At 46.1% G+C, this 22,426-nt stretch overlaps 3 protein-coding genes across 4 annotated transcripts in view; 2 read left to right on the forward strand and 1 right to left on the reverse strand.

The window, feature by feature from the left end:
- Window positions 1-22,426, forward strand: part of LOC140418062 (uncharacterized) — a gene marked incomplete at its 5' end in the record, with an annotated part of 122,606 nt that overhangs the window by 16,208 nt on the left and 83,972 nt on the right. The gene's annotated exons all lie outside the window — the stretch shown is intronic.
- Window positions 5,413-7,856, reverse strand: LOC140422479 (uncharacterized). Of its 2 annotated transcripts, none has more exons than XM_072507500.1 (2): window positions 7,641-7,856; window positions 5,413-7,490 (listed from the first exon to the last, which is right to left on the reverse strand). In XM_072507500.1, the coding sequence occupies exon 2, from the start codon at window positions 7,075-7,077 to the stop codon at window positions 6,199-6,201; it is 879 nt and encodes a 292-aa protein (XP_072363601.1). In that variant the 5' UTR covers window positions 7,078-7,490; window positions 7,641-7,856; the 3' UTR covers window positions 5,413-6,198. The 2 variants fall into 2 exon arrangements, with proteins under 2 accessions (XP_072363601.1, XP_072363602.1); XM_072507501.1 differs by having other exon boundaries at window positions 7,620-7,856.
- Window positions 13,384-19,926, forward strand: LOC140422480 (uncharacterized). The gene is made up of 2 exons (XM_072507502.1): window positions 13,384-13,451; window positions 18,461-19,926. The coding sequence occupies exon 2, from the start codon at window positions 18,812-18,814 to the stop codon at window positions 19,676-19,678; it is 867 nt and encodes a 288-aa protein (XP_072363603.1). The 5' UTR covers window positions 13,384-13,451; window positions 18,461-18,811; the 3' UTR covers window positions 19,679-19,926.

The following is a 22,426-nucleotide window of genomic DNA, read 5'->3' on the forward strand; positions in this document are numbered from 1 at the left end:
ACTCTGACGTGAGGTGATGGTCACTTTGGGGATAAAAGTAGAGGTTATGAAGGTCTTCCTTGCTGGCCAAGTACTGAAGACTTCCGAGGCTGAGTTCCAAGGAAATTACTGTCACAGAAAGAGCCAGACTCCCGAGGCTGAATTCCACAAGAATTACTGTCAAAGATGGAGCCAGAGAGGGTTACGCTTCTACAGACTGATCACCCACATGAAGTTGTAAAATTCAATATCTTAAAGTTGTTCAGTAAACCTTTTTCATTTAATAAACTTCTTTTAAAATTTACCATCCAGAGAATTCTGCCTTTGCCTTAATTGGTTAAAGTCTTGTCTGACCCAAAGTGAATTTATTAAATGGTAAGTTGGGGGTGGCTGAAATCAATTAAGTTCCAGATAACAAGATCAGATGACAGAAGTCTTCAATTTAAAAACTTTCATTTCTATAGCACCTTCTACAACCACAGGACGTCCCAAAGTCCTTTGCAACCAATGGAGTGCTTTTTGAAAAACTCTTTTATTTTTATTTTCTCACGGCACACAGAAACAATAGGTTAAAATGGTTTGAATTGTCCACATCAATCATTGGCATTGTTGACAGAAATATAACAGACACAGTATAACAAAGACACTTTTAGTTTTGAGAATCAAGTTACACGTACAGACAGATGTTGATACAGCAGATAAACAAGAGTTTGATGATAATAACTGGTCCGTATAAAAGTTGTTTCCTTACATAGAGCACCAGTGAAAAATGACCACGGAAATATATGGGAAAACACGGTTTTAAAAAAAGGCAAATAAAATGTATATAATGAGTGGGGCTTGGTTGGGTGCGGGAGTGCTCTCTGTGGTTTAGTTCATGTGAATAATATTCCCGTTACTGGCAGCCACCTTTGAAATAATGTTTGGCTCTGGGAGCGGAATGCATGTGGGATTCTGTCCATCTCAAATCGCTCTCTGACTTCGGATCACCAAGTTTCACAGGTTGGGGGAATGGGTTTCAGCTATTTGAGGACAACACCCTTCATGACAGCAAAACTTGTAAAAGATTGTGTTTTATTCGTTCCATCTCTTCTGGAATTATCCCTCACAGAGCAGCTGGAGGGGGGTCTGTGGGATGTCCATGTGCAATACCTCAGCCAATGTTTTGAATATCTTATCCCAATCTCTCTCAAATTTGGCCACGATCAGAATGTGTGGAAGTAATGATTTCCTGCAGTCTTTTCAGTAACTACTTGTAGAGGGGGAACCAATTTTTACAGTAATATGTGGTCTTCTGAAGTAGCTCGGAATGAGCTTCCATTTATATTCCCTCCGGATATTTGGGTCGGTGACGAGATTGGTCTCAGGACAAGTTTGATCCCAGTCTTCCACTGCTATCTCCTGTTGCAGTTCAACCGCTGCAAGCGCTGGAAGCCATCCTGTTAAACATGCCCAAAATGGGACTCTGTTTCTTTTCCATGAAATTGCCCCCTTCATGTTTGCAAAGAAAATGTTGTATCAGTACGTATGCTAAGAATGTTAATATTTGGAAGGCCAAATTCCCCTCTGATCTGCTCAAAAGATTTTGGAGTATCTGCTGAAATATCTGGTGAAGGTGAGGCAATATTCAGACCATTTCTTAAAAAGTCCTTCTCGTGCGTGGAGAGTATTAAATGTTTTATAGACCCAATGGTGGTCAGAGCCGAGATTGAACCAGGTAAATCAAATGATTTCTGAATTTCTTTTCAAATATTGTTAGTCAATCTGGCATTCACTCATTCTGCAATCCCTTAAGCTGTTACCCAGAAATGGCAGTGCTGTTAATGGAAGTTGGGACGCAGGTTTCTCCAGGTTCAGCCACCGTGTGTCTACGCTGTCTGTTAACCAAGCTGTCACAGATTATAGTTGAGCTGCCCAGAAACGGGAGATCGGACAATGTAGCAAATTGAATATAGATTCTGGAATCTGAACAGGTAACATCTGGAACAGGGACAACAATCTGGGGAGGACATTCATCCAAATACCTTCAATCCGTCCTGACAGAGAGAGTGGTCGGCTCAGCCACTCATCCAGCCCACTCTTCATACAGTTAACGATGTGAGTGTAATTTGCTCCATATATTCTATCGATTGTTGGTGGGACAAGAATTCTGAGATATTTAGTGTCCGACTGAGCCATTTAAAGGCACGTTGTTTCTCCATATGGTTGGGATTTGTCCACCATTGCTTCAAACTTTTTAACATTAACTTTATAACCCGAGTCACAGCCTACCTTTTAAATACTCTCTTTCATAGAAAATATGGATGTTGCAGGATCTGATAAGTAAAGCAGGACGTTATCAGCATAGAATGACAACTTGTGCTTTTCTTCTCCAGCTAGAACCCCTTTATGTCTGTCTTGTCTCTCACCATTTGGGCTAACGGTTCTATACATAAGTGAACAGAAGAGGGGGACAGAGACTAACCCGGTCTTGTTCCCCTCTCTAGCCCAAAGACTTCAGCAATATGACTGTTCACACGAACAGAGGCCCATGGATTTGAATAGAGATCTTGAGTCCAAACTCCAGGCTGGTGTAAAGTCAGAAATATGTACACCCATGATATTCGATCAAATGTCTTTTCAGCATCTAAAGATAAGATCATGGCCTCAACTCCATTCCCTTGGGCATGAGTCATGATGTTAAGGAGCCTGTGGAGATTGTCTCCAGAGTAACACCCAGTTTGGTCTGGGCGTTAACACCTCAGTTATTATTCTGTTTACTCTATGGGCCAGTATTGATGTTAGAACCTTCAGGATACAATTAAGTTATGATATGGGGCGATGTGACCCACACTCTGTTGGGTCTCTCCCCTCCTTATGAATGACCGTTATAATTGCATCTCTCCATGAAGGAGCCAATGATCCAGTTTCTAATGAGTGACAATAGGCCTGCTGAAGTAAAGGTGGATGTATGTCTTTAACGGTCTTATAAAATTTGTTTATGTAGCCACCTAGGCCAGGGCTTGCTTTTTAAAATGTAAATTTAGAGGACATAATTATTTTTTCCAATTAAGGTGCAATTTAGCCTGACACGAGAGGATAAGAATCCCTGGTTTGCCAAGCATCTGCCCAGCTTACTGTGGTCTGTGTCTGACAATTGTGTTTCTTGTAAAAATGCAGTTTTGCAGCTCAGATGTTTCAACTGACAGAGCATCTTTTTTCTCTCAATGGGTTTATGTCACCCTTTCAGATTTAAAAAAAAAAAAAATTAGAGTACGCAATTAATTTAACATTTTCATCTGGAGCTGAGAAATTTCACCACAAATGATCTTGGGGTGAATTAGCATCTGACGGCTTTTGTTACAGTGATCTGTGAGCCCACTCTAGTTGCAGTGGGAAATCGATCGGGAGTTTAAGCAGGTTCTTGAGAAAGCTTTCGACCCAGCGGATAATGTCCCGCCTGCTGAGTTTTCTGGCACCTCATAAATTCACAGATTGTTCCATCTCATGAAATGTTCAAGGTTCTGACATCTGTCCTCTAACCGTCTGTCTCTCTGGTGTAAATAAGAAAGGAGCCTGTATCTGTGAATGTTACTATCGTTAACCATACTAATTCTGTTCTCAGGCTGCACTACCCTCTTTCCCAAACCGCTGACAGCTTGATCCAGTTCTGAGACTGAATTTTTCATTGTCCCAAGGGTGTCACTAATGTCTTTTCTGAATTTTCTCAGCTCAGTCAGGATAGTCTCAGCTAAGACTTTTCCAGACCTGAATGTGGTGTTGGGACGGGCCCGTTGCTGCCATATGAAGAGGGGCTGAGGCTTCTTACTGAGTGAATCCCTTCCCACACTCAGAGCAGATGAATGGCCTCTCCGCAGTGTGTACTCGCTGGTGCTTCCGCAGGTGAGATGAATTAATTAATGCTTCCCCACACTCAGTGCAGGTGAATGGCCTCTCCCCAGTGTGAACCCGTCGGTGTATCAGTAAATTTGATGAATGACTGAATCCCTTCCCACACTCAGAACAGGTGAACGGCCTCTCCCCAGTGTGAACTCTTTGGTGTGTCAGCAAGCCGGATGAATTGATGGATCCCTTACCACACTCAGGACAGGTGAATGGCCTCTCCCCAGTGTGAACGTGTTGGTCTGTCAGTAAGTTGGATGAATGACTGAATCCCATCCCACACTCAGGACAGGTGAACGGCCTTCTCCTCGTGTGAAGCTGCAAGTGCTTCAGGAAGCTGGATGAATTAATGAAACCCTTCTCACACTCGGAGCAGGTGAACGGTCTCTCCCCAGTGTGACTGCTTTGATGAATTTCCAGCACAGAACGGGATCTGAATCCCTTTCCACAGTCACCACGTTTCCACGGTTTCTCCATGGTGTGGGTCTGACTGTGTCTCTCCAGGTTGGACAACCAAGCCTCATGCACACAGAACACGTGTACGGTCTGTCCCTGCTGTGATTGGGATGCTGTTTTTTCTGGCGGTGTAACTGGTAAAATCTCGTTCTACAGTCAGTGCACTGGGACACTCTCATGTTGGGTATGTGCATCTTGGTGTTTTTCCAGTTATACTGATGTTTAAAATATTTTGAAACGCTTAGAATGCACAAACATTTTCTCGATTCAAAGGCCGATGATATTCAGGTCCTGATGCAACGATGACTGGCAGATCTGGGGCGTCATTCTCCGACCCCCCGCCGGGTCAGAGAATGGCCGTTGGCCGCCATGAATCCCGCCCCCGCCGAAGTCTCCGGTACCGGAGATTGGGCGGGGGCGGGAATCGGGCCGCGCCGGTTGGCGGGACCCCCCGCTGGATTCTCCGGCCCGGATGGGCCGAAGTCCCGCCCAGGAATTGCCTGTCCCGCCGACATAAATCAAAACTGGTATTTACCAGCGGGACCAGGCGGCGTGGGCGGGCTCCGGGGTCCTGGGGGGGGGGGCGCGGGGCGATCTGACCCCGGGGGGTGCCCCCACGGTGGCCTGGCCCGCGATCGGGGCCCACCGATCCGCGGGCGGGCCTGTGCCGTGGGGGCACTCTTTCCCTTTCGCCACGGCCTCCACCATGGTGTAGGCGGAAGAGACTGTCCCCACTGCGCATGCGCGGGAAACTGACAGCGGCCGCTGACACTCCCGCGCATGCGCCGCATTTCCGCGCCAGCTGGCAGGGCAACAAACGCCATTTCCGCCAGCTGGCGGGGTGGAAATCCCTCCGGCGCTGGCCTAGCCCCTCAATGTTGGGGCTAGGCCGCCAAAGATGCGGAGCATTCCGCACCTTTGGGCCGGCGCGATGCCCGTCTGATTGGCGCCGTCTTTGGCGCCAGTCGGCGGACATCCCGTCGTTGGGGGAGAATTCCGCCCCTTGACTCAACATCCAATCTAATGTCCTGTAAAAGGAGATGACAAAAGTCATCACTGTCAGTCGAGGATAGAAATTCAAACACACAATTCTAGTTTATAATAATAATAATCTTTATTGTCACAAGTGGGCTTACATTAACACTGCAATAAAGTTACTGTGAAAAGCCCCTAGTCACCACATTCTGGCTTGTTTGGGTACACGGAGGGAGAATTCAGAATGTCCAAATTACCGAACAGCACGTCTTTCGGGACTTGTGGGTGGATACAGGAACACCCGAAGGAAACCCACGCAGACACGGGGAGAACGTGCAGATTCTGCACAGAAAGTAACCAAAGCCAGGAATCCACATTATAGAAGGGATGGGATAGCACTGGAAAGGGTGCAGAGGAGATTTACCAGGATGTTTCCTGGTTGGAGAGTTTTAGTTACGAAGAGATAGACTTGGATTGTTTTCCTTGGAGCAGCGGAGACTTGATGAGCAAAATTATGAGGGGCATAGATAGAGTAGACAGGAAAAAACTTCTCCCTTTGGTAGAGGGATCAGTGACCAGGGGGCATAGATTTAAGGTAAGAGGCAGGAGGTTTAGAGGAGATGTGAGGAAAACATTTCTCACCCAGAAGGTGGTGGGAGTTTGGAACACGCTGTCTGAAAGGGTGGTGGAGGCAGAGACCCTCATGACATTTAAGAAGTATTTAGATAGGCACTTGTGAAGTCCAGGCTATGGGCCAAGCACTGGAAAATGTGATTAGAATAGGCAAGTGGTTGTTTTGGACTGGCGCAGCCTCGAGGGGCTGAAAGGCCTTTACTGTGCTGTATGACCTATGTGAAGTTGGTTACAATCGGATCAGCTGGTGTCTCTGATGGATAATCGAGTGAGTCACTTCTCACATTGAGAGCAGGTGAATGGCTTCTCCGCAGTGTGAACTTGCTGATCTGTCTGCAGGGTGGATGAATGTCTAAATCCCTTCCCACACTGAGAGCAGGTGAATGGCCTCTCCCCAGTGTGAATCCGCTGGTGTCTCTGCAGGGTGGATGAATGTCTGAATCTCTCCCCATACTGAGAGCAGGTGAACGGCTTCTCCCCGGTGTGAATCCGCTGGTGTTTCCGCAGGGTGGATGAATGTCTGAATCCCTTCTCACATTGAGAGCAGGTGAACGGCTTCTCCCCTGTGTGAACTCGCTGGTGTGACAGTAGATTGTTTAACCGAGTGAATCCCTTCCCACACCGAGTGCAGATGAATGGCCTCTCCCCAATGCAAATTTGCTGATGTTTCTGCAGGCTGAATAACTCAGTGAATCCCTTCCCACACTGAGAGCAGGTGAACGGCCTCTTCCCAGTGTGAACTCGCTGATGTTTCTGCAGGTTGGATAACTGAGTGAATCCCTTCTCACACTGAGAACAGGTGAATGGCCTCTCCCCAGTGTGAACTCGCTGATGTTTCTGCAGGTTGGATAACTGAGTGAATCCCTTCTCACACTGAGAACAGATGAATGGCCTCTCCCCAGTGTGAACTCGCTGATGTAACTGCAGGTTGCATAATTGAATGAATCCCTTCCCACACTGAGAGCAGGTGAATGACTTCTCCCCAGTGTGAATTTGTTGGTGTCTCTGCAGATGGGGTAACTGAGTGAATCCCTTCTCACACTGAGAGCAGGTGAATGGCTTCTCCCCAGTGTGACTGCGTCGATGAGCTTCCAGCAAACATGGGGCTCTGTATCCCTTCCCACAGTCCAAACATTGCCAAGGCTTCACCATGTTTTCGGTCTCCTTGTGTCTCTACAGACTGCACAATTGAAGCCTTGACCACACACAGAACACATGTACGGTCTCTCCCCGCTGTGAATGGTGATGTTTTTTCAGGCTGTGGAACTGGTTAAAGCTCTCTCCACAGTCAGTGCTCTGACACACTCACCCAGGTGTGTGTGTCTCGGTGCTTTTCCAACTGATGTTTAAAATCTTTTGAAGCTGAGAGATGAGAGAAACCTTTCTCCTTCTAGATTCAAAGGCTGATGATATTCATATCCCAAGGAATTGAGTAAAACTTTTGTTGGATTTTTGTTGCTTAAGGAGTCTAAATTTTGTATAGATTTAGACTGTCAGATCTAAATCTGTCAGGTCGAGATGTGTCGTTTGAGATTTCTGTCTGTAATTCCTCCTCTTCCAACATCCTGTAAAAACAATTTACAAGAATTATCTGTCAGTACAGAATAGAAATCTAGTTTCTCTGGAACATTCTTGTTCTCTCATTCTACAAAAACTGTAAATCTCCATCCCACACACTCTCCCTCCATTCTCACTCTGCTGTATCTAATATTCACCCTCCCAATTCTCCTGAAGGTGCTGATCCATGCTCACTGCTTCCTGGCCTGGATACAGACTGAAAATCTTCATGAATTACTACACAAAAAATGTGTAATATACAGATTGGATTCAGTTCCTTTCCCTTCAGTTGTTGCAAGTCGCCAATGTCGTCCCCGCCCCCGAATGAGAAAAGAAATGGAAAGAAGGAAACATTGATTTCCTCGCACAGAAAAGGAAGCTCAATGTCCAATTTCCGGGCTGTGACGCCACAATATAGCCCAGCCTACATCAACCAATAGGAATCAGTCTGTTCCACGGTGACGTCATAGGGTTCCAGTGCGCAGGGGCATCAGGGGTGCCCGCCTCCACTGGCATATCCTCGAGACAAGGTTACCGGGCAACCATCTGACGGCTCCGGCCAGAGCGAGAAGCCGCTCGGTGACTATACAACACAGTCACAGTACATATTGTCATAATATACACACAGGTATATGATTGTGCACAGACAGGCAGTGATTGACACACAGGATGACCAGTGAACACACAGAACACAGCAGCCAATCACCAGACAGGACACGACCACTATTAAGCCAGGGGGCACTAGTTTTCCCTTTGGGATCCAGTCTCTGAGACAGTCAGAGCCCATGAGCAGCAACTAGAACATACACCATGTGGTAGTAAGATAGTCTGGTCAGGTTAGCCTCAGGTCTCCAGTCAAGTCAGCAGAGTGTCAATCCACAGTTAAAGTATGTATGATAGTTAAGAGTTCAATAAAATCAAGTTGCATTTCTTCAAGTGTTGGAAGCCTGTCTCTCTCACTGCTGCAGCAAACGCAGTGGTCGCAGACCCGGCATACCCAACACATCATGATACCAGTGAGTTATGCTCGAGTTTGACGGACCTACCTTGAGATAGTCTTCCTTTGACCAGCGATCAGCCATCCGGTAACATGGACTGCGTCTGCCCTCCCCTGCAGCTCCGCATCGGCGGCAACCTCGGTGCTAACTGGAAGATTTTCAAGCAGAAGTTCCAGCTGTATCTTGACGCCACCGACCTGGAAACCGCATTGGATGCCAGGAAGATCACTCTCTTCCTCTCTACGGCCGCGGACCACGCTATCCACATCTTCAAGTCCCTCACCTTTGCTGAAGGCGAGGACATGACAAAGTTTAAAACAGTCCTGCTGAAGTTCGACAGCCACTGTGACATCGAACTCAATGAGAGCTTTGAACGCTATGTGTTCCAGCAGAGGCTGCAGGGTAAGGAGGAACCTTTCCAGTCCTTCTTAACCCACCTCTGTATCCTCGCGCAGTCCTGCAACTACGACTCCACTTCCGACTCCATGGTCCGCGACCAGATCGTTTTCGGGGTCCACTCCGATCCCCTTCGCCAGCAGCTCCTTAAAGTTAAGCAGCTCACCCTTACCATCGCCGTCGAAACCTGCGTCCTCCACGAGCACGCTAACAACCAGTACTCCCATATCGAGGCAGCAGAGATGGCACGGCAAGGCCCCCACGATGTGGAGCAGGTGCAGGCTATACACCCAACACATCACATATTACACTGGAGCTAATAATAAATGTACTTTATTACAGAGCCATAAATCATATATCTAATCTGTACCATATAACAACACTGGACATCCTATATTAATTTACTGTCCCTTAACCAAGGACATGGACATGGGAAAACTGGATAGACTCTGTGACTTGGGAAAGAAGATCTCTTGGGAAGGTTCAACCAATAGTAAAATGGACTCTTGTTGACAAGAGCACTGGGACTCTCGAGCAAGCTGAACTTTAAAACCTCATTGTCACATTGGGTTAGTTTTGTTCAGGTTTAAGCTTATAGTTTTGCCAAGGTGATATGTTTCATTGTAAAATGGGAAAAAGAGAAACCATTATCTGTACAATGTGTAATAAGGTCGTTGTTACAGTGTTTATAATGTTCAAATGTGTTGTAGCATGAAAGGATTCTGAAAACATGCTTACTTCAGAAGCGTTATTTCTTGGGGATGGGCGGGCATGTGATGACCCAGGTACTTTGGGAAAATTTGTGCAATGACCCGTTTAAGACCCAAAGTGAAACTGGAGATTCTTCTGAAGGAAATGAATTGATTTCCTGGTTCTGAGGTCATCAGTTCCAAGAAATGACCGTGTGACCTGAGGTTATTCTGGGAATGAAAAGCTGGAGAAGCTAAGCGTAAATAGACAGATAATTGTATATTCAGTTACACGTTCCATCCTACTAAAGCAGGTTCAGTTGCTGGGGGATAAGAAGCGTTAAGAAGATAACCTGCAGTTCAAAATAGAGCATGGAGCTTCCAACAGGTCCGGGTGTTGAAGCAGTGCACTGAGAATACAGCAAGGACTGTGTTACATTGTGTGTTACACAGTTGGAAAGGACAGCTAGCTGAAGTCTAGGAGAGCAGGGGGTTGTGGATCGGAAAACACCACTTGCTTCTATTTCAGTTATGTAAAATCCAACCATACTGTTTAAAGAGGTCATAAAATGGAGTCTCTGGAGACATCGGAGCCTCACAACCCGAAAGAGAGAGCATTTGCAAGCGTGCACTTTGTTGGTGTTCATCCTATTCACGGATCTTGGATAGAATTCGGCTGTTGGTGGAAGTGACTCGAAGGCCAAGTCCATTGGATGGGAAGTGAGGGATTCGACATTGCAGAAGGAGATTGGGAAGAGTGTGAGATTGTCCATGGTGCAACATTTCGACAGGAAGTAATGTGAGGGCTGATAACGACGTGAGATGTATCTTTGTTGTACTGACTAGTAAAGTGAAATTTCTCTTGTTCTGTGAAATATCCAGTCCCTGTTAATTAAAGTTTGTGTCGATTTTAGTTGGTTTGTTACAGTGAAAGTTTGAAAATGTGAAATTGTGTCCATTGGTTTGCTTTCCAGTGGAGATTCCTTTCATTTAATAAGTTATCAATCTCTACAGAGATGGTAACAAGTGACAGAGTCATTAGGGCAGTGGAGGAGGCCATTCTACCCATGCTAACCCTGTGTAGATCATCCATTCAGTCCCATTCGCGCCTTCTATCCCCGTACCCCTGTATGTTTATTGCCCTCAAGTCCCCATCCAATTTCGTTTTGATATCTGGGAAAGGTGGGAGGAACCAAAGGAAATCCAGTTTAATCTGGCACATCCGCTGTTTATTATTAAGACCTGGAAGATAATAAGGTGTTTAGTTAATAAAGAAGTCGAACCTGGATCAGGTCAATAAAATGGGGACATTCAATGGGTTTGGTGTATATCTGAGATGATGAAGCTTCACTAAACACGTTAAAATCTTTAAGTGAGAGAGAGAGACAAACATGAGGACTGGTCCCAGTCCCCATTAAAACACAAATAAACGGGAAGATTAGTTAAGGAATCTCCACTCAGTCAGCTCCTGGTTGATCTGCACCTCGACTCCGTGCTCCTGTCTTTGCTGCTCTTTGCACAGGGTTGGGTCGATGAGGGGCAGAAGCTGGCGAGGTGAGACTGGGGGAGGGGAACCACAGCCAGATGAACACACACGTGAACTCTGCAGGAGACAGGTCCTCCCCGAAAACTGACCCACCCAGAAGAACGAGAGCATCCTGAAATGTAACAATAATTCTGTCAGTTAGTGGCTAACTAGACAATATGTTGTGATGAGGTTTTAGAAATAGACCCTGGGTAGACGAGTTCACTAAAGCTCCCACAGTGAATCTGTCTAACAGCCACAGCGACCTCTAACGTTGGAAAATGGGTGTAACCCTGTTTGGATGCTGCCGTCAAAGGATGCTTGATAAGTCGATGCAGAGCTTCTTTACAATAATAATCTTTATCAATGTCACAAGGAGGCTCACATTAACACTTCAATTAAGTTACAGCGGAAATCCCCTAGTCGCCACACTCGGGTATACTGAGGGAGAATTCAGAATGTCCAATTCACCTAACAGCACATCTTTCAGGACTCGTGGGAGGAAACCAGCGCAACCGGAGGAAACCCACGCAGACACTGGGAGAACGTGCAGACGCCTCACAGACAGTGACCCAAGCCGGGAATCAAACCGGGGTCCCTGGCACTGTGAAGCAATGGTGCTAACCACTGTGCTACCGTGCCACTTGTAGATGGTGAATGGGGTGCTGATCCCAGTGTTTACTTTGTCTTGTATAAAACAAACTCTCCGATTTGAGTAAGACTGATAATTAAGCACTTTTAAGAATTGATTGAAACATATTAAATTTAACTGATCCAGCTCATTTGAAAAAAAATCTGCCCTTCAAAGATATATTGGTACAAATTACATGAGCTCTTTGTAGTTGAATTGAATACCTTGACTCTTCACACGGACACCTGGCTGACAAGAGGCATTAATTGGACAATAGCTGGAAATAATAAGCTGAAATGTTTTTCTGGGAGACTCTGTCTCTTGTTCACCCGGAATCGACTATGTGAGAGTTAAAGGCAATACCAGGCTAAATTACATTGAATATACAACATAGAAACGCCCAACCAATCCATGCCAGTGTTTATACTTCATTTGAGCTTCCTCTTATGCTTTCCCATCTGACTCTATCAATATATCCGTCTGTTTCATTTCTCCCTCATGTTCATCCAGCAACCCATAAATATATCGATGATATTTACCTCCACCAATCCCTGTGGTAGCGAGTTCCACAATCCCACAACTCACTGGGGAAGAAATTTCTCCTGAATTCCTGATTAGATAGTCTCACCTTGATAGCCTCTCATTTTGCTCTTACCCTTACAAGTGAAAACATTCTCCATGTGTATCAAAATCTTTCATAATTTACAGGCCTCCATTAGTCCCTCAGCCTTGTATTTTGAAGAGAGGAGTGACCCGCCCTATTCATCGTCTCCTGATAGTTTTAACCTCACACACTAAAAATCTGAAGACAAAAATGCTTTGTTCGCACTTGAGATCAGATCAGGGATAGAGTTGCAAGGGAGCCTGAGAACAGCAGATTCATTGAGAATGGGTGGGCTGGGCTGATCTGTGTAAATAAGATGGTTAAATAGACTGTTCATGACCTTCTAGCAGGTGTTCAGGATAGTGGAGGAGCTCAAGTGTCAGTCTTCGACAACACAGTAATTTGCATTTATACAGCACATTTAATGTAATTCAATTTCACAAGGACATTGTAAATCCAAGTTTCACAAATGATTTGATAAAATTGTCCAAGCTCATGATCATGTGACAGAAAATGCTACATCTCTCTGACTCTGCCTCCACACACTCCCTCCCTATTAATTGCAACACTAATTCATCTCAATATCCTCCTCTTGCTTTTCCCCCAATTCTCCTCCCCTGAAGGTGCTGACTCTCGGGTTCAGTTTCACACTCACCTATTGCTCTCCCCAATATGTCTAAATCTTTACACCTGAAGTTAACAAAAAATTGTGCTAAGGGGCGTCACAATAAAATCCAGTGACTACACACATGTACTTTGTGTCCGGAATGGGGGCACTGCTACTCCACCCCCACTTTTCATCCCAGTCCCAGGGGTTTGGAGACTGGTTTGGAGATGGTTAACGGCGGCTGAATCTCCCATAGGGCCCCTCGACGGAGACACCGCTCCATCCACCGCGCGGTGGCGGCCAGGGACTGCGCATGTTCAAAGGAGAGGAGAAGATGCGCGTGCGCAGTAACGGTTCTTCCCATTGAGGTCAAATGGGCATCCATGACACGTGACATCCGTTGCCCATTGTCTTTAGGCGGCCAGCAACCAATGGAAAGATTGGAGGACCGGAAGGACTCTGGTCCTCCCGCTTTGTGCGAATGAAATTTGAGCTTCAGATAGAGTGTGCCCAACATCTGTGAGTAAAACACTTTATTTTTTCCCCTTTCCATTTATTTTCTCATTCTCACCTTCAATTGGTCACTTGCAGCAACTGAAGGGAAAGGAAGTGAATCCAGGGAGGGTCAGACTCTGCAAAGCTTGGCCCAGGTCTCTCTCTCTTAAAGACATTGACATCCTTTGCTCCCTCAGCTTGACACATTTATTTGTCTGGCTAAAGGATGGTCTTTTTCCTAATGTTCACAATTAAAGGGCTGGTTTCCCCAGGATATGGTTGACATTTAAGGGGACAGTAAATTAATGTAGGATAAAGATATGTCTGGTGTTTGTATATGGTGCTGATTAGATATATTGTTAATGGTTCTGTAAGAAAGCACATTTATTATTATTTCTAGTTGTGTAATATAGGACTGTAGCTACGTTATATATTTCCAGAAGAGAAATGCTGGAAAATCTCAGCAGGTCTGGCAGCATCTGTAAGGAGAGACAAGAGCTGACATTTCGAGTCCAGATGACCCTTTGTCAATGATAAAGGGCATAGAAAGTGGAAAATATTTATACGGTAGGGTGAGGGAATGAAAGATGAGTCATAGCCACAGAAACAAAGGAAAAAGAGTGCAAATAGCAGTCCTCAGGGAGGATAAAAGGTGTGAAAGGTCAAACAGCAGAGAAACTAAAATCTGAGGGTAAGGTGCGACAGATACAGGTGTGGGGAGAAGGGGGTCATGGGTGGTAAATAGGTAAAATGAGGGGAAGGGGGAAGCAAAGGGGAGAAATTGTAAGGAAAATGGGGATATGGTTGGGGAGGAAAATATATATCAAGAAAGAAAGACAAATTAAAAGACAGGTAAAATGAAATGTAATGAAAACATAGTAGAGCTAATCATCTGAAGTTGCTGAATTTAATGTTGAGACTGGAAGGCTGTAGCATCCCTAACCGGAAGATGAGATGCTGTTCCTCCAGGATGCATTGAGCTTCTCTGGAACATTGCATCAGGCCAAGGACAGAAATGTGGGCATGGGAGCTGGGTCTTGTGTTAAAATGGCAAGCTACGGGAAGGTCAGGGTCCTGAATGCACACAGATCAAAGGTGCTCAGCAAAGCGATCACCCAGTCTACGTTTGGTCTCTCCGATATAGAGGAGACCACATTGGGAACTGTAAATGCAATAGACCAAATTGAAAGAGGTGCAAGTGAAACACTGCTTAACCTGGAATGAGTGCTTTATGCCTGGGATGTAAAGAATGGAAGAGGTAAAGGGGCAGATGTCACATCTTCTGCAATTGCATGGGAAGATGCCGTGGGTGATGGGAGAGGTGTTGGGTATGGTGGGGGAGTGGACTAGATTATCCCAAAGGGAGCGGTCTCTGCAGAATGCTGACAGCGGGAGTGAAGGAAAGATATGTTTAGTGGTGGCATCATGCTGGAGTTGGTGAAAATGGCAGAGGATTATGCTTTACATACGGAGGCTGGTGGGGTGAAATGTGCAAATGAGGCGACACTATCCTTGTTCTGGGAGAGAGGGCAGGGGGTGAGGGAAGTGGCACGGGAGATGGGCTGCACACTGTTGAGGTCCCTGTCAACAACTGTAGGTGGGAAATCACGGTTGAGGAAGAAGGAACACATTTTCGAAGCACCACTTTGGAAAGTGGCATCGTCGGAGCAAATGCGACGGAGGCGAAGGAGCTGAGAGAAAGGGATGGAGTCCTTACAGGATGTAGGGTGTGAAGAGCTGTAGTCCAGGTAGCTATGGGGGTCAGTGGGCTTGTAATGGATGTTAGTAGATAGTCTATTGCCGGAAATGGAGACAGAAAGATCAAGGGAAGTGAAGCGTCTGAGATGGATGGGGTGAAAGTGATGAGAGGGGTGGAAACTGGAAGCGAAGTTGATGAATTTTTCCAGGTCCAGACGAGAGCATGAAGTGGCACCAAAATAGTCATCGATGTACCAATAAAAGAGTTGTGGGAGGGGACCTGGGTAGGCCTGGAACAATGAATGTCCACATACCCCATAAAAAGGCAAGCGTAGCGAGGACCCATTGCTACACTTTTGATTTGGAGAAAGTGGGATGAGTTGAAGGAGAAGTTATTGAGAGATAAAACAAGTTCAGCCTGGCGGAGAAGAGTGGTGGTGGATGGGAATTGTTAAGGCCTCTTTTTTTGAGAAAGAAGTGAAGAGCTCTCGACACCTCCATCCCACACCAGGATGGGTTGAGATCTCTTTGGGAATCACCCGAAAGTCGGCCTTTTTCTTTGTCAAACGGGCCAAGTATTTGCACGGCTTTTTCCCAAACTCGTACAACTTCTCCCTCAAACTGTCAACTTTACTCGACCTGCTGAGTCAACAGGGAGTCCAAAACTCCTCTTGCTGCATTAACCTCCTTCAGCAAAGCTTACTCGGGCCCTCCATATGATTCTCCACCGCCTTCACCAAACAAACCTCCAGAAGCCGCTGGTTCTCCAGCATTCTGTACCTTTTATTAGCAGTGTAAGAAATTATCAGCCCCCGAGCATAAACTTTACTTGTCTCCCACAAAATGGAGGGGGGAATTTGGGGGTCGAGTTAGCCAAAAGGAAGAACTTAAAATGCGCAGTGAATGAAGCGTCTCTTATCCGGGAAGCATCAAACCTCCACATTCTCAACCTGGGGGTGAGCCCTCAAGCAAAAAGTGCAGACAAACGGGGGAAGGTCTGCGATTACGATGCTCCCGGCACAAGAAAGTTGTCGATTCTGGTGTGGCGTTGATGTAGGTCTGGAAAGAAGGTAAAATCTCCGCCCCTTGGATGCAAAGTTCTTTCAAACATCCACATAACCCACCTCCTCACAAGCCGATGCCAAGCCCTAGCTTGCAGTGTTGGGGGGTTCCTGGTAACCGGGAGCTGATCAGTCAGAGGATATAAGTGGCCGTTGAAGTCGCCAACCACAAAAGAGTTAGTCGAAGCTAACTTTGCAAAATATACAAAAGCCTTTGCAATGAACCCCGGGGAGTAATTTGGGGGTCCATAAACATTCATTATTAAAACAACATCTCCATGCACCGAACCTCCAATGATCACATATCTACCTCCTTTGTCCTTGGTGCAGGTTTCAACCTTAAAAGGGATATTTTTATTAATAAGGATTGCCACACCTCTGCTACTTGATGAAGGAGTTGAAAAAACCTGCCCCACCCAATCCCACCTCAATTTAAAGTGTTCCTCATAATCCAGATGGGTTTCCTGTAATAAAGCTATGTTGACTTTCTCCTTAAGAAAGGAGAGGATCTTTTTCCTTCTGATAGGGTGATGGATGCCCCGTACATTCTCTGAGAAAATGTGCAGATTAACTGCTGCCATTAGTTAGGCGACAGAGAGAACAGGAACAGATTTTCACACCACAATCGGGCGTGCGCCATTACCCCCTCCTCCAACTCACTTTACACCAGAGGCACCAAAGTCTCCCCAAACTGCTCCTTTCACGGATAAAAGCCCCGTCTGTACCAGAGTAGGATAAAGTCAACAACACATAAACCCTCCCATAATAACAAAAATACAAAAGAATCACCACCACCATAGATCCAAGGGGACATTCCTCAATAAGACTGAGGACCCGGAGGGTTAACCCCACGGCCAGACTGTTGTTACCCTCAGGATACCTTCTCCAAAATTAGAAGAAAAGAAGGGCCAACAAGGGAATGGGGATCGAATGCCCCTCCCGCATTTTAGACCCACCCGTGAAGACCTGCATCCACCACCCACCCTTCAGCAACGTAACCACTCGGTTCTGCCATGATTAACGCTCGGATAATAGAAGACAACGGATAATAAGGACACGGCACATCTACCATAACTGAGATAAGATAATACAATTCCCTGTAACACTCGAGGAGAAGAAGACATTCAATCGGCCCTCACAGAATAACAACTCCCTTCAACAGGATAAAAGATAACAAATTCAGACACCAACACCATGATAGGGAAAGAGTCCGGATTAGAGCCTCAGTTAGTCCGAGCTGCAAATCATCGCTCCGATCCTTGAACTTCGTGGATTTAATGAAGGCCAAGGCAGTAGTCGGATTATCGAAAGTCTTGACGGAGATGTCAAATATAATTTTCAGAGTCTCAGGATAAAGCGACAGAATTCACTCCCACAGCCTTCAGTTCCCTTCGAACTTCATCAAAGCCTCGATGCTTCGTTTGCGTTGCTGTTGAAAAATCCTGGAATATGGAAAATCCTCATTCCTTATGGAGCCAGGTCCCACCTCATCTTACCCGTCTCCAGGACCTACTGCTATCTTTCAAGTTGTGGAAGTGAATGATTACAGGCCTGGGATGAAAACTATCCCTTGGTCTCAAAGACAGGATCCAATGCCCGTTCTAATTTGAAACACCCAGGCTTCACATCCAGCTGGAGAAAACGTGGCAGCCGGATCCTCGAAGAACCTAACGGGAGCCTCACCCTCCACACCTTCTGGCAGGCCGACGATTCGGATGTTCTTTCTCTAACCCTCGGTTCTCCAAGTCCGCCAGGCTTCTTCCACGCCACTCAGCTGGTTCTCCAAGGATTTAATTCTTGCCTCCGCCGAGGAGGCATCTTGCTCAACGTTCAGGATTCTCTCCTCCGGATCATCGAGCCTCTTAATGGTGTTTTACAGCTCGGCCTCATGCGCTCACAGATATTGAGTCGGCACACTCAGCCTCTGGTCAATAACACGGATAATGTCGCTCACATAGATCGGCCAATGATCCCACAGAATAAATGAGCAGGTTCGATGGGCCGAATGGCCAACAGCAGCTCCTATTTGTTATGATCTCTGTGCCCAGGACAGGAAGCAGTGAGCAGGGATCTGTCAATCAGCCTGAATCAGCACCTTCAGGAGAATTGGGAGGGTGAATATTAGATACAGCAGAGTGAGAATGGAGGGAGAGTGTGGGGGGTGGAGAATTACAGTTTTAGGGGAATGAGAGAAGAAAGAATGTTCCATAGAAAATAAAAATAATCTGTACTGAATTTCTATCCTGTGATGTCTTTTGTAAATTGTTTTTACAGGATATTAGAAGAGGAAGAATTACAGACAGAAATATCAAACGTCACGCCTCAATCTGGCTGAGTCTCTCAATTCCTTGGAAGTGGATATCACCGGACTTTGAATCTAGAAGGAGAAATGTTCGTCTGTCGGCTTCAAAACCTTTTAACCATCAGTGTGACTGGAAAAGCACCGAGACACACACACCCGAGTGAGAGTGTTCCAGAGCACTGACCGTGGAAGGCGCTTTAACCAGTTACACAGCCTGAAAAACATCACACCATTCACAGCGGGAGAGACCGTACACGTGTTCTGTGTGTGGACGAAGCTTCAACTGATTGTCAAACCTGGAGAGACACCAGGACACCCAAAACATGGAGAAACCGTGGAAATGTGGGGACTGTGGGAAGGGATTTAGTGCTCCATCTCAGCTGGAAGCTCATCGACGTAGTCACACTGGGGAGAGGCCATTCACCTGCTCTGTGTGTAGGAAGGGATTCATTCAGTTATCCGCCCTGAAGTCACACCAGCGAGTTCACACCGGGGAGAGGCCGTTCACCTGCTCTCAATGTGGGAAGGGATTCACTGAGTTATCCAGCCTGCGGAAACACCAGCGAGTTCACACTGGGAAGAGGTCATTCACCTGCTCTCAGTGTGAGAAGAGATTCACTGAGTTATCCAGCCTGCGGAAACACCAGCGAGTTCACACTGGGGAAAGGCCGTTCACCTGCTCTCAGTGTGAGAAGGGATTCACTCAAACATCCGACCTGCAGGCACACCAGCGAGTTCACACTGGGGAGAGGCCGTTCACCTGCTCTCAGTGTGAGAAGGGATTCATTGCTTTATCGAGTCTGCGGATACATCAGCGAGTTCACACTGGGGAGAGGCCGTTCACCTGCTCTCAGTGTGAGAAGGGATTCACTACTTCATCAAACCTGCTGACACACCAGCGAGTTCACACTGGGGAGAAGCCGTTCACCTGCTCTCAGTGTGAGAAGGGATTCACTCAGTTATCCAGCCTGCAGAGACACCAGCGATTTCACACTGGGGAGAGGCCGTTCACCTGCCCTCAGTGTGAGAAGGGATTCACTCAGTTATCCAGCCTGCAGAGACACCAGCGAGTTCACACTGGGGTGAGGCCGTTCACTTGCTCTCAGTGTGAGAAGGTATTCACTCGGTTATCCAACCTGCAGAGACACCAGCGAGTTCACACAGGGGAGAAAGCGTTAACCTGCTCTTAGTGAGAGAAGGGATTCAGACATCCATAGACCCTGCGGGAACAATAGCGAGTCCACACCTGGAAGAAGCCATTCACCTGCTCTGAGCAGGGGAGACATTCAATGAACCGTCCCAACTACGGAGACACTAGCGAGTTAATTCTGGGGAGAGACCATTCACCTGCTCTCAATGTGGGGAAGGGGTTTTGTGATTCATCGTACCTGTTGTGACTCCAACAAGTTCACAATAAATTACAGATGTTGGCTCCGTTGTTATTGTTTCTGCTCTCACTGACATCCAGGACTGCATTTTGTTCATTCTGACATCTGGTGAATGGTGATGATTGGAGGGTTTCTTTCTGCTGGACTGGCCGGTCTAACACCTCTGCCTCCGGTGGGCTGACCATTTTTGAGGCTAGTTGCGATTACCTGGTTCCAAGTTTGACGAGGAGCACAGAATGAAAAGGTGTTTGCAGGTTGGAAGATATTTAGTTCCCAAAGCAGCCACGTTGCCATGAAGATGGGCTATGGTGGTTACAGGGTTCTTTTGTCTAATTTATCTGGGTGTTTCTCGCAGAAGGAAACTGTCACGGTATGAGGGGCAAGTTGTCTGTGGTAGATGGGGAAATTACAATAAACATATCACTGAAAGTGGCAACGCAGGTGGATAAGGAGCTAAGAAGGCAGACGGCATGCTTGTCTTCATTGGTCGGGGCATTGAGTATAAAAATTGTCAAGTCATGCTGCAGCTGCACAGAACCTTAGTTAGGCCACACGTGGAATATTGCCTCCAATTCTGGTCACCACATTACCAAAAGGATGTGGAGGCTTTGGAGAGAGTACAGAGGAGGTTTACCAGGATGTTGCCTGGCCTGGAGGGTATTAGCTGTCAGGAGAGGTTGGATAAACTCGGATTGTTTTCACTAGAGCGACGGAGTTGAGGGACGACCTGATAAAAATTTACAAAATTCTGAGTGGCACGGACAGAGTGGATAGTCAGAAGCTTTTTCCCAGGTTGGAAAAGTCAATTACCAGGTGACATAGATTTAAGGTGTGAGGGGCAAAGTTTAGAGGAGATGTGCGAGGACATTTTTTTTACACAGAGGGTGGTGAGTGCCTGGAACTCGCTGCCGGAGGAGGTGGTGGAAGCAGGTACGATAGTGACGTTTAAGAGGCATCTTGACGAATACATGAATCGGATGGGAATAGACGGATACAGACCCTGGAAGCACAGAAGGTTTTAGTTTAGACAGACATCATGATCCAAGCAGGCTTGGTGGGCCGAAGGGCCTGTTCCTGTGCTGTACTGTCCTTTGTTCTTTGTATGACAATAGACAGGCAACCACTCACATTTTATTTACATAAAATATAGATTCCTTTAAGAAGCAAAAATTAAACAGCAAAATGAAGCTATCGTGGCTAACAAGAACAGTTAAAGATTCTATTAGATCAATGGAGGAGACTCAAAGTGGGTAAAATATTAGTGAGCCTGAGGATTGGGAACTTGGTTTAGAATTCAGCAAAGGACCAAGAAACTGATAAAGAGAAAATAGAATATGAGAGCAAACTGGGGAGAAACATAAAAACCGACTGGAAAAGCTCCTCTCGGAATGTGAACAGGAAACGATTAGCAAAGACCAATGTGGGTCCATTCCAGGCAGAGACAGGAGAGTTTACAATGGGGAATAAGGAAATGGCAGAGAAACTAAACAATGTGTGTCTGTCTTCACGGAGCAAGATACAGAAATTGTCCCAAATACACGAGAGAACCAAGAGACCAGTGAGCACGAGGGAATGAAAGAGATTAGTATTAGTGAAAAAGTACCACCGGAGAAATTAATGGGATTGAAAGTTAATAAATCTCCAAAAGCTGATGCTCTACATCCCAGAGTGTTGAAAGTGGCGGCTGTAGAGATAGTGGATACATTGGTGATCATCTTTCACAATTCTATAGATTCTGGAATGATTCCTGCAGATTGGAAGGTGGTAAATGTAACCCCAATATTTAAGGAGGATGAGAGAAAACGGGAACCACAGACCCATTAGCCTGACATCAGTAGGAGCGAAAATGCTACAATCTATTAAAAAGGATGTGATAACATACGAATTAGGAACAGGAGTAGGCCACTTGGCCCCTCGAGCCTGCTCCACCATTCAATAAGTTCACGGCTGATCTGATTGAAACCTCAACTCCACAGAGGCCCCTTAGAAAATAAATCTGAGGCGATAGTAATAATATTCTTTATTATTGTTACAAATAGGTTTACATTAACACTGCAATGAAGTTACTGTGAAAATCCGCCAGTCGCCACACTCCGGCCTATTCGGGTACACAGAGGGAGAATTCAGAATGTCCAATTCACCTAACAAGCACGTCTTTTGGGACTTGTGGGAGGAAACCCACGCAGTTTTGGGAGAACGTGGAGACTCCGCACAGACAGTGACCCAAGCCGGGAATTGAACCCAGGTCCCTGGAGCTGTGAAGCAACAGTGCTAACCACTGTGCCTCCATGCCGCTGTGTCAGTTATGGGGAACAAGGAAATGGCAGAGGAGTTAAACAGATTTTTTTGCATCAGTCTTTATGGTGGAAGATACTTTGACTATCCCATTAATACTAAAGAATACGGAGAGAGCAATTACATACCATCACTGGAGAAGTCATTTTGGACAAACCGATGGGAATAAGATAAGTCCCCTGGATGGCTGCATCCTAGGATCCTAAAAGAAATGGCTACAGAGATAGTGGATGCATTGATTGTAATTTTCCAAAA

Source organism: Scyliorhinus torazame, chromosome 5 (genome assembly GCF_047496885.1).
Source record: "Scyliorhinus torazame isolate Kashiwa2021f chromosome 5, sScyTor2.1, whole genome shotgun sequence".
Classification (NCBI taxonomy): Eukaryota; Metazoa; Chordata; class Chondrichthyes; order Carcharhiniformes; family Scyliorhinidae; genus Scyliorhinus; species Scyliorhinus torazame.

Coding starts and splice junctions, on each gene's coding strand:
- LOC140422479 (XM_072507500.1), bottom strand. CDS start 7,077: ATGGTGAAGCCTTGGCAATGTTTGGACTGTGGGAAGGGATACAGAGCC.
- LOC140422480 (XM_072507502.1), top strand. CDS start 18,812: ATGGAGAAACCGTGGAAATGTGGGGACTGTGGGAAGGGATTTAGTGCT.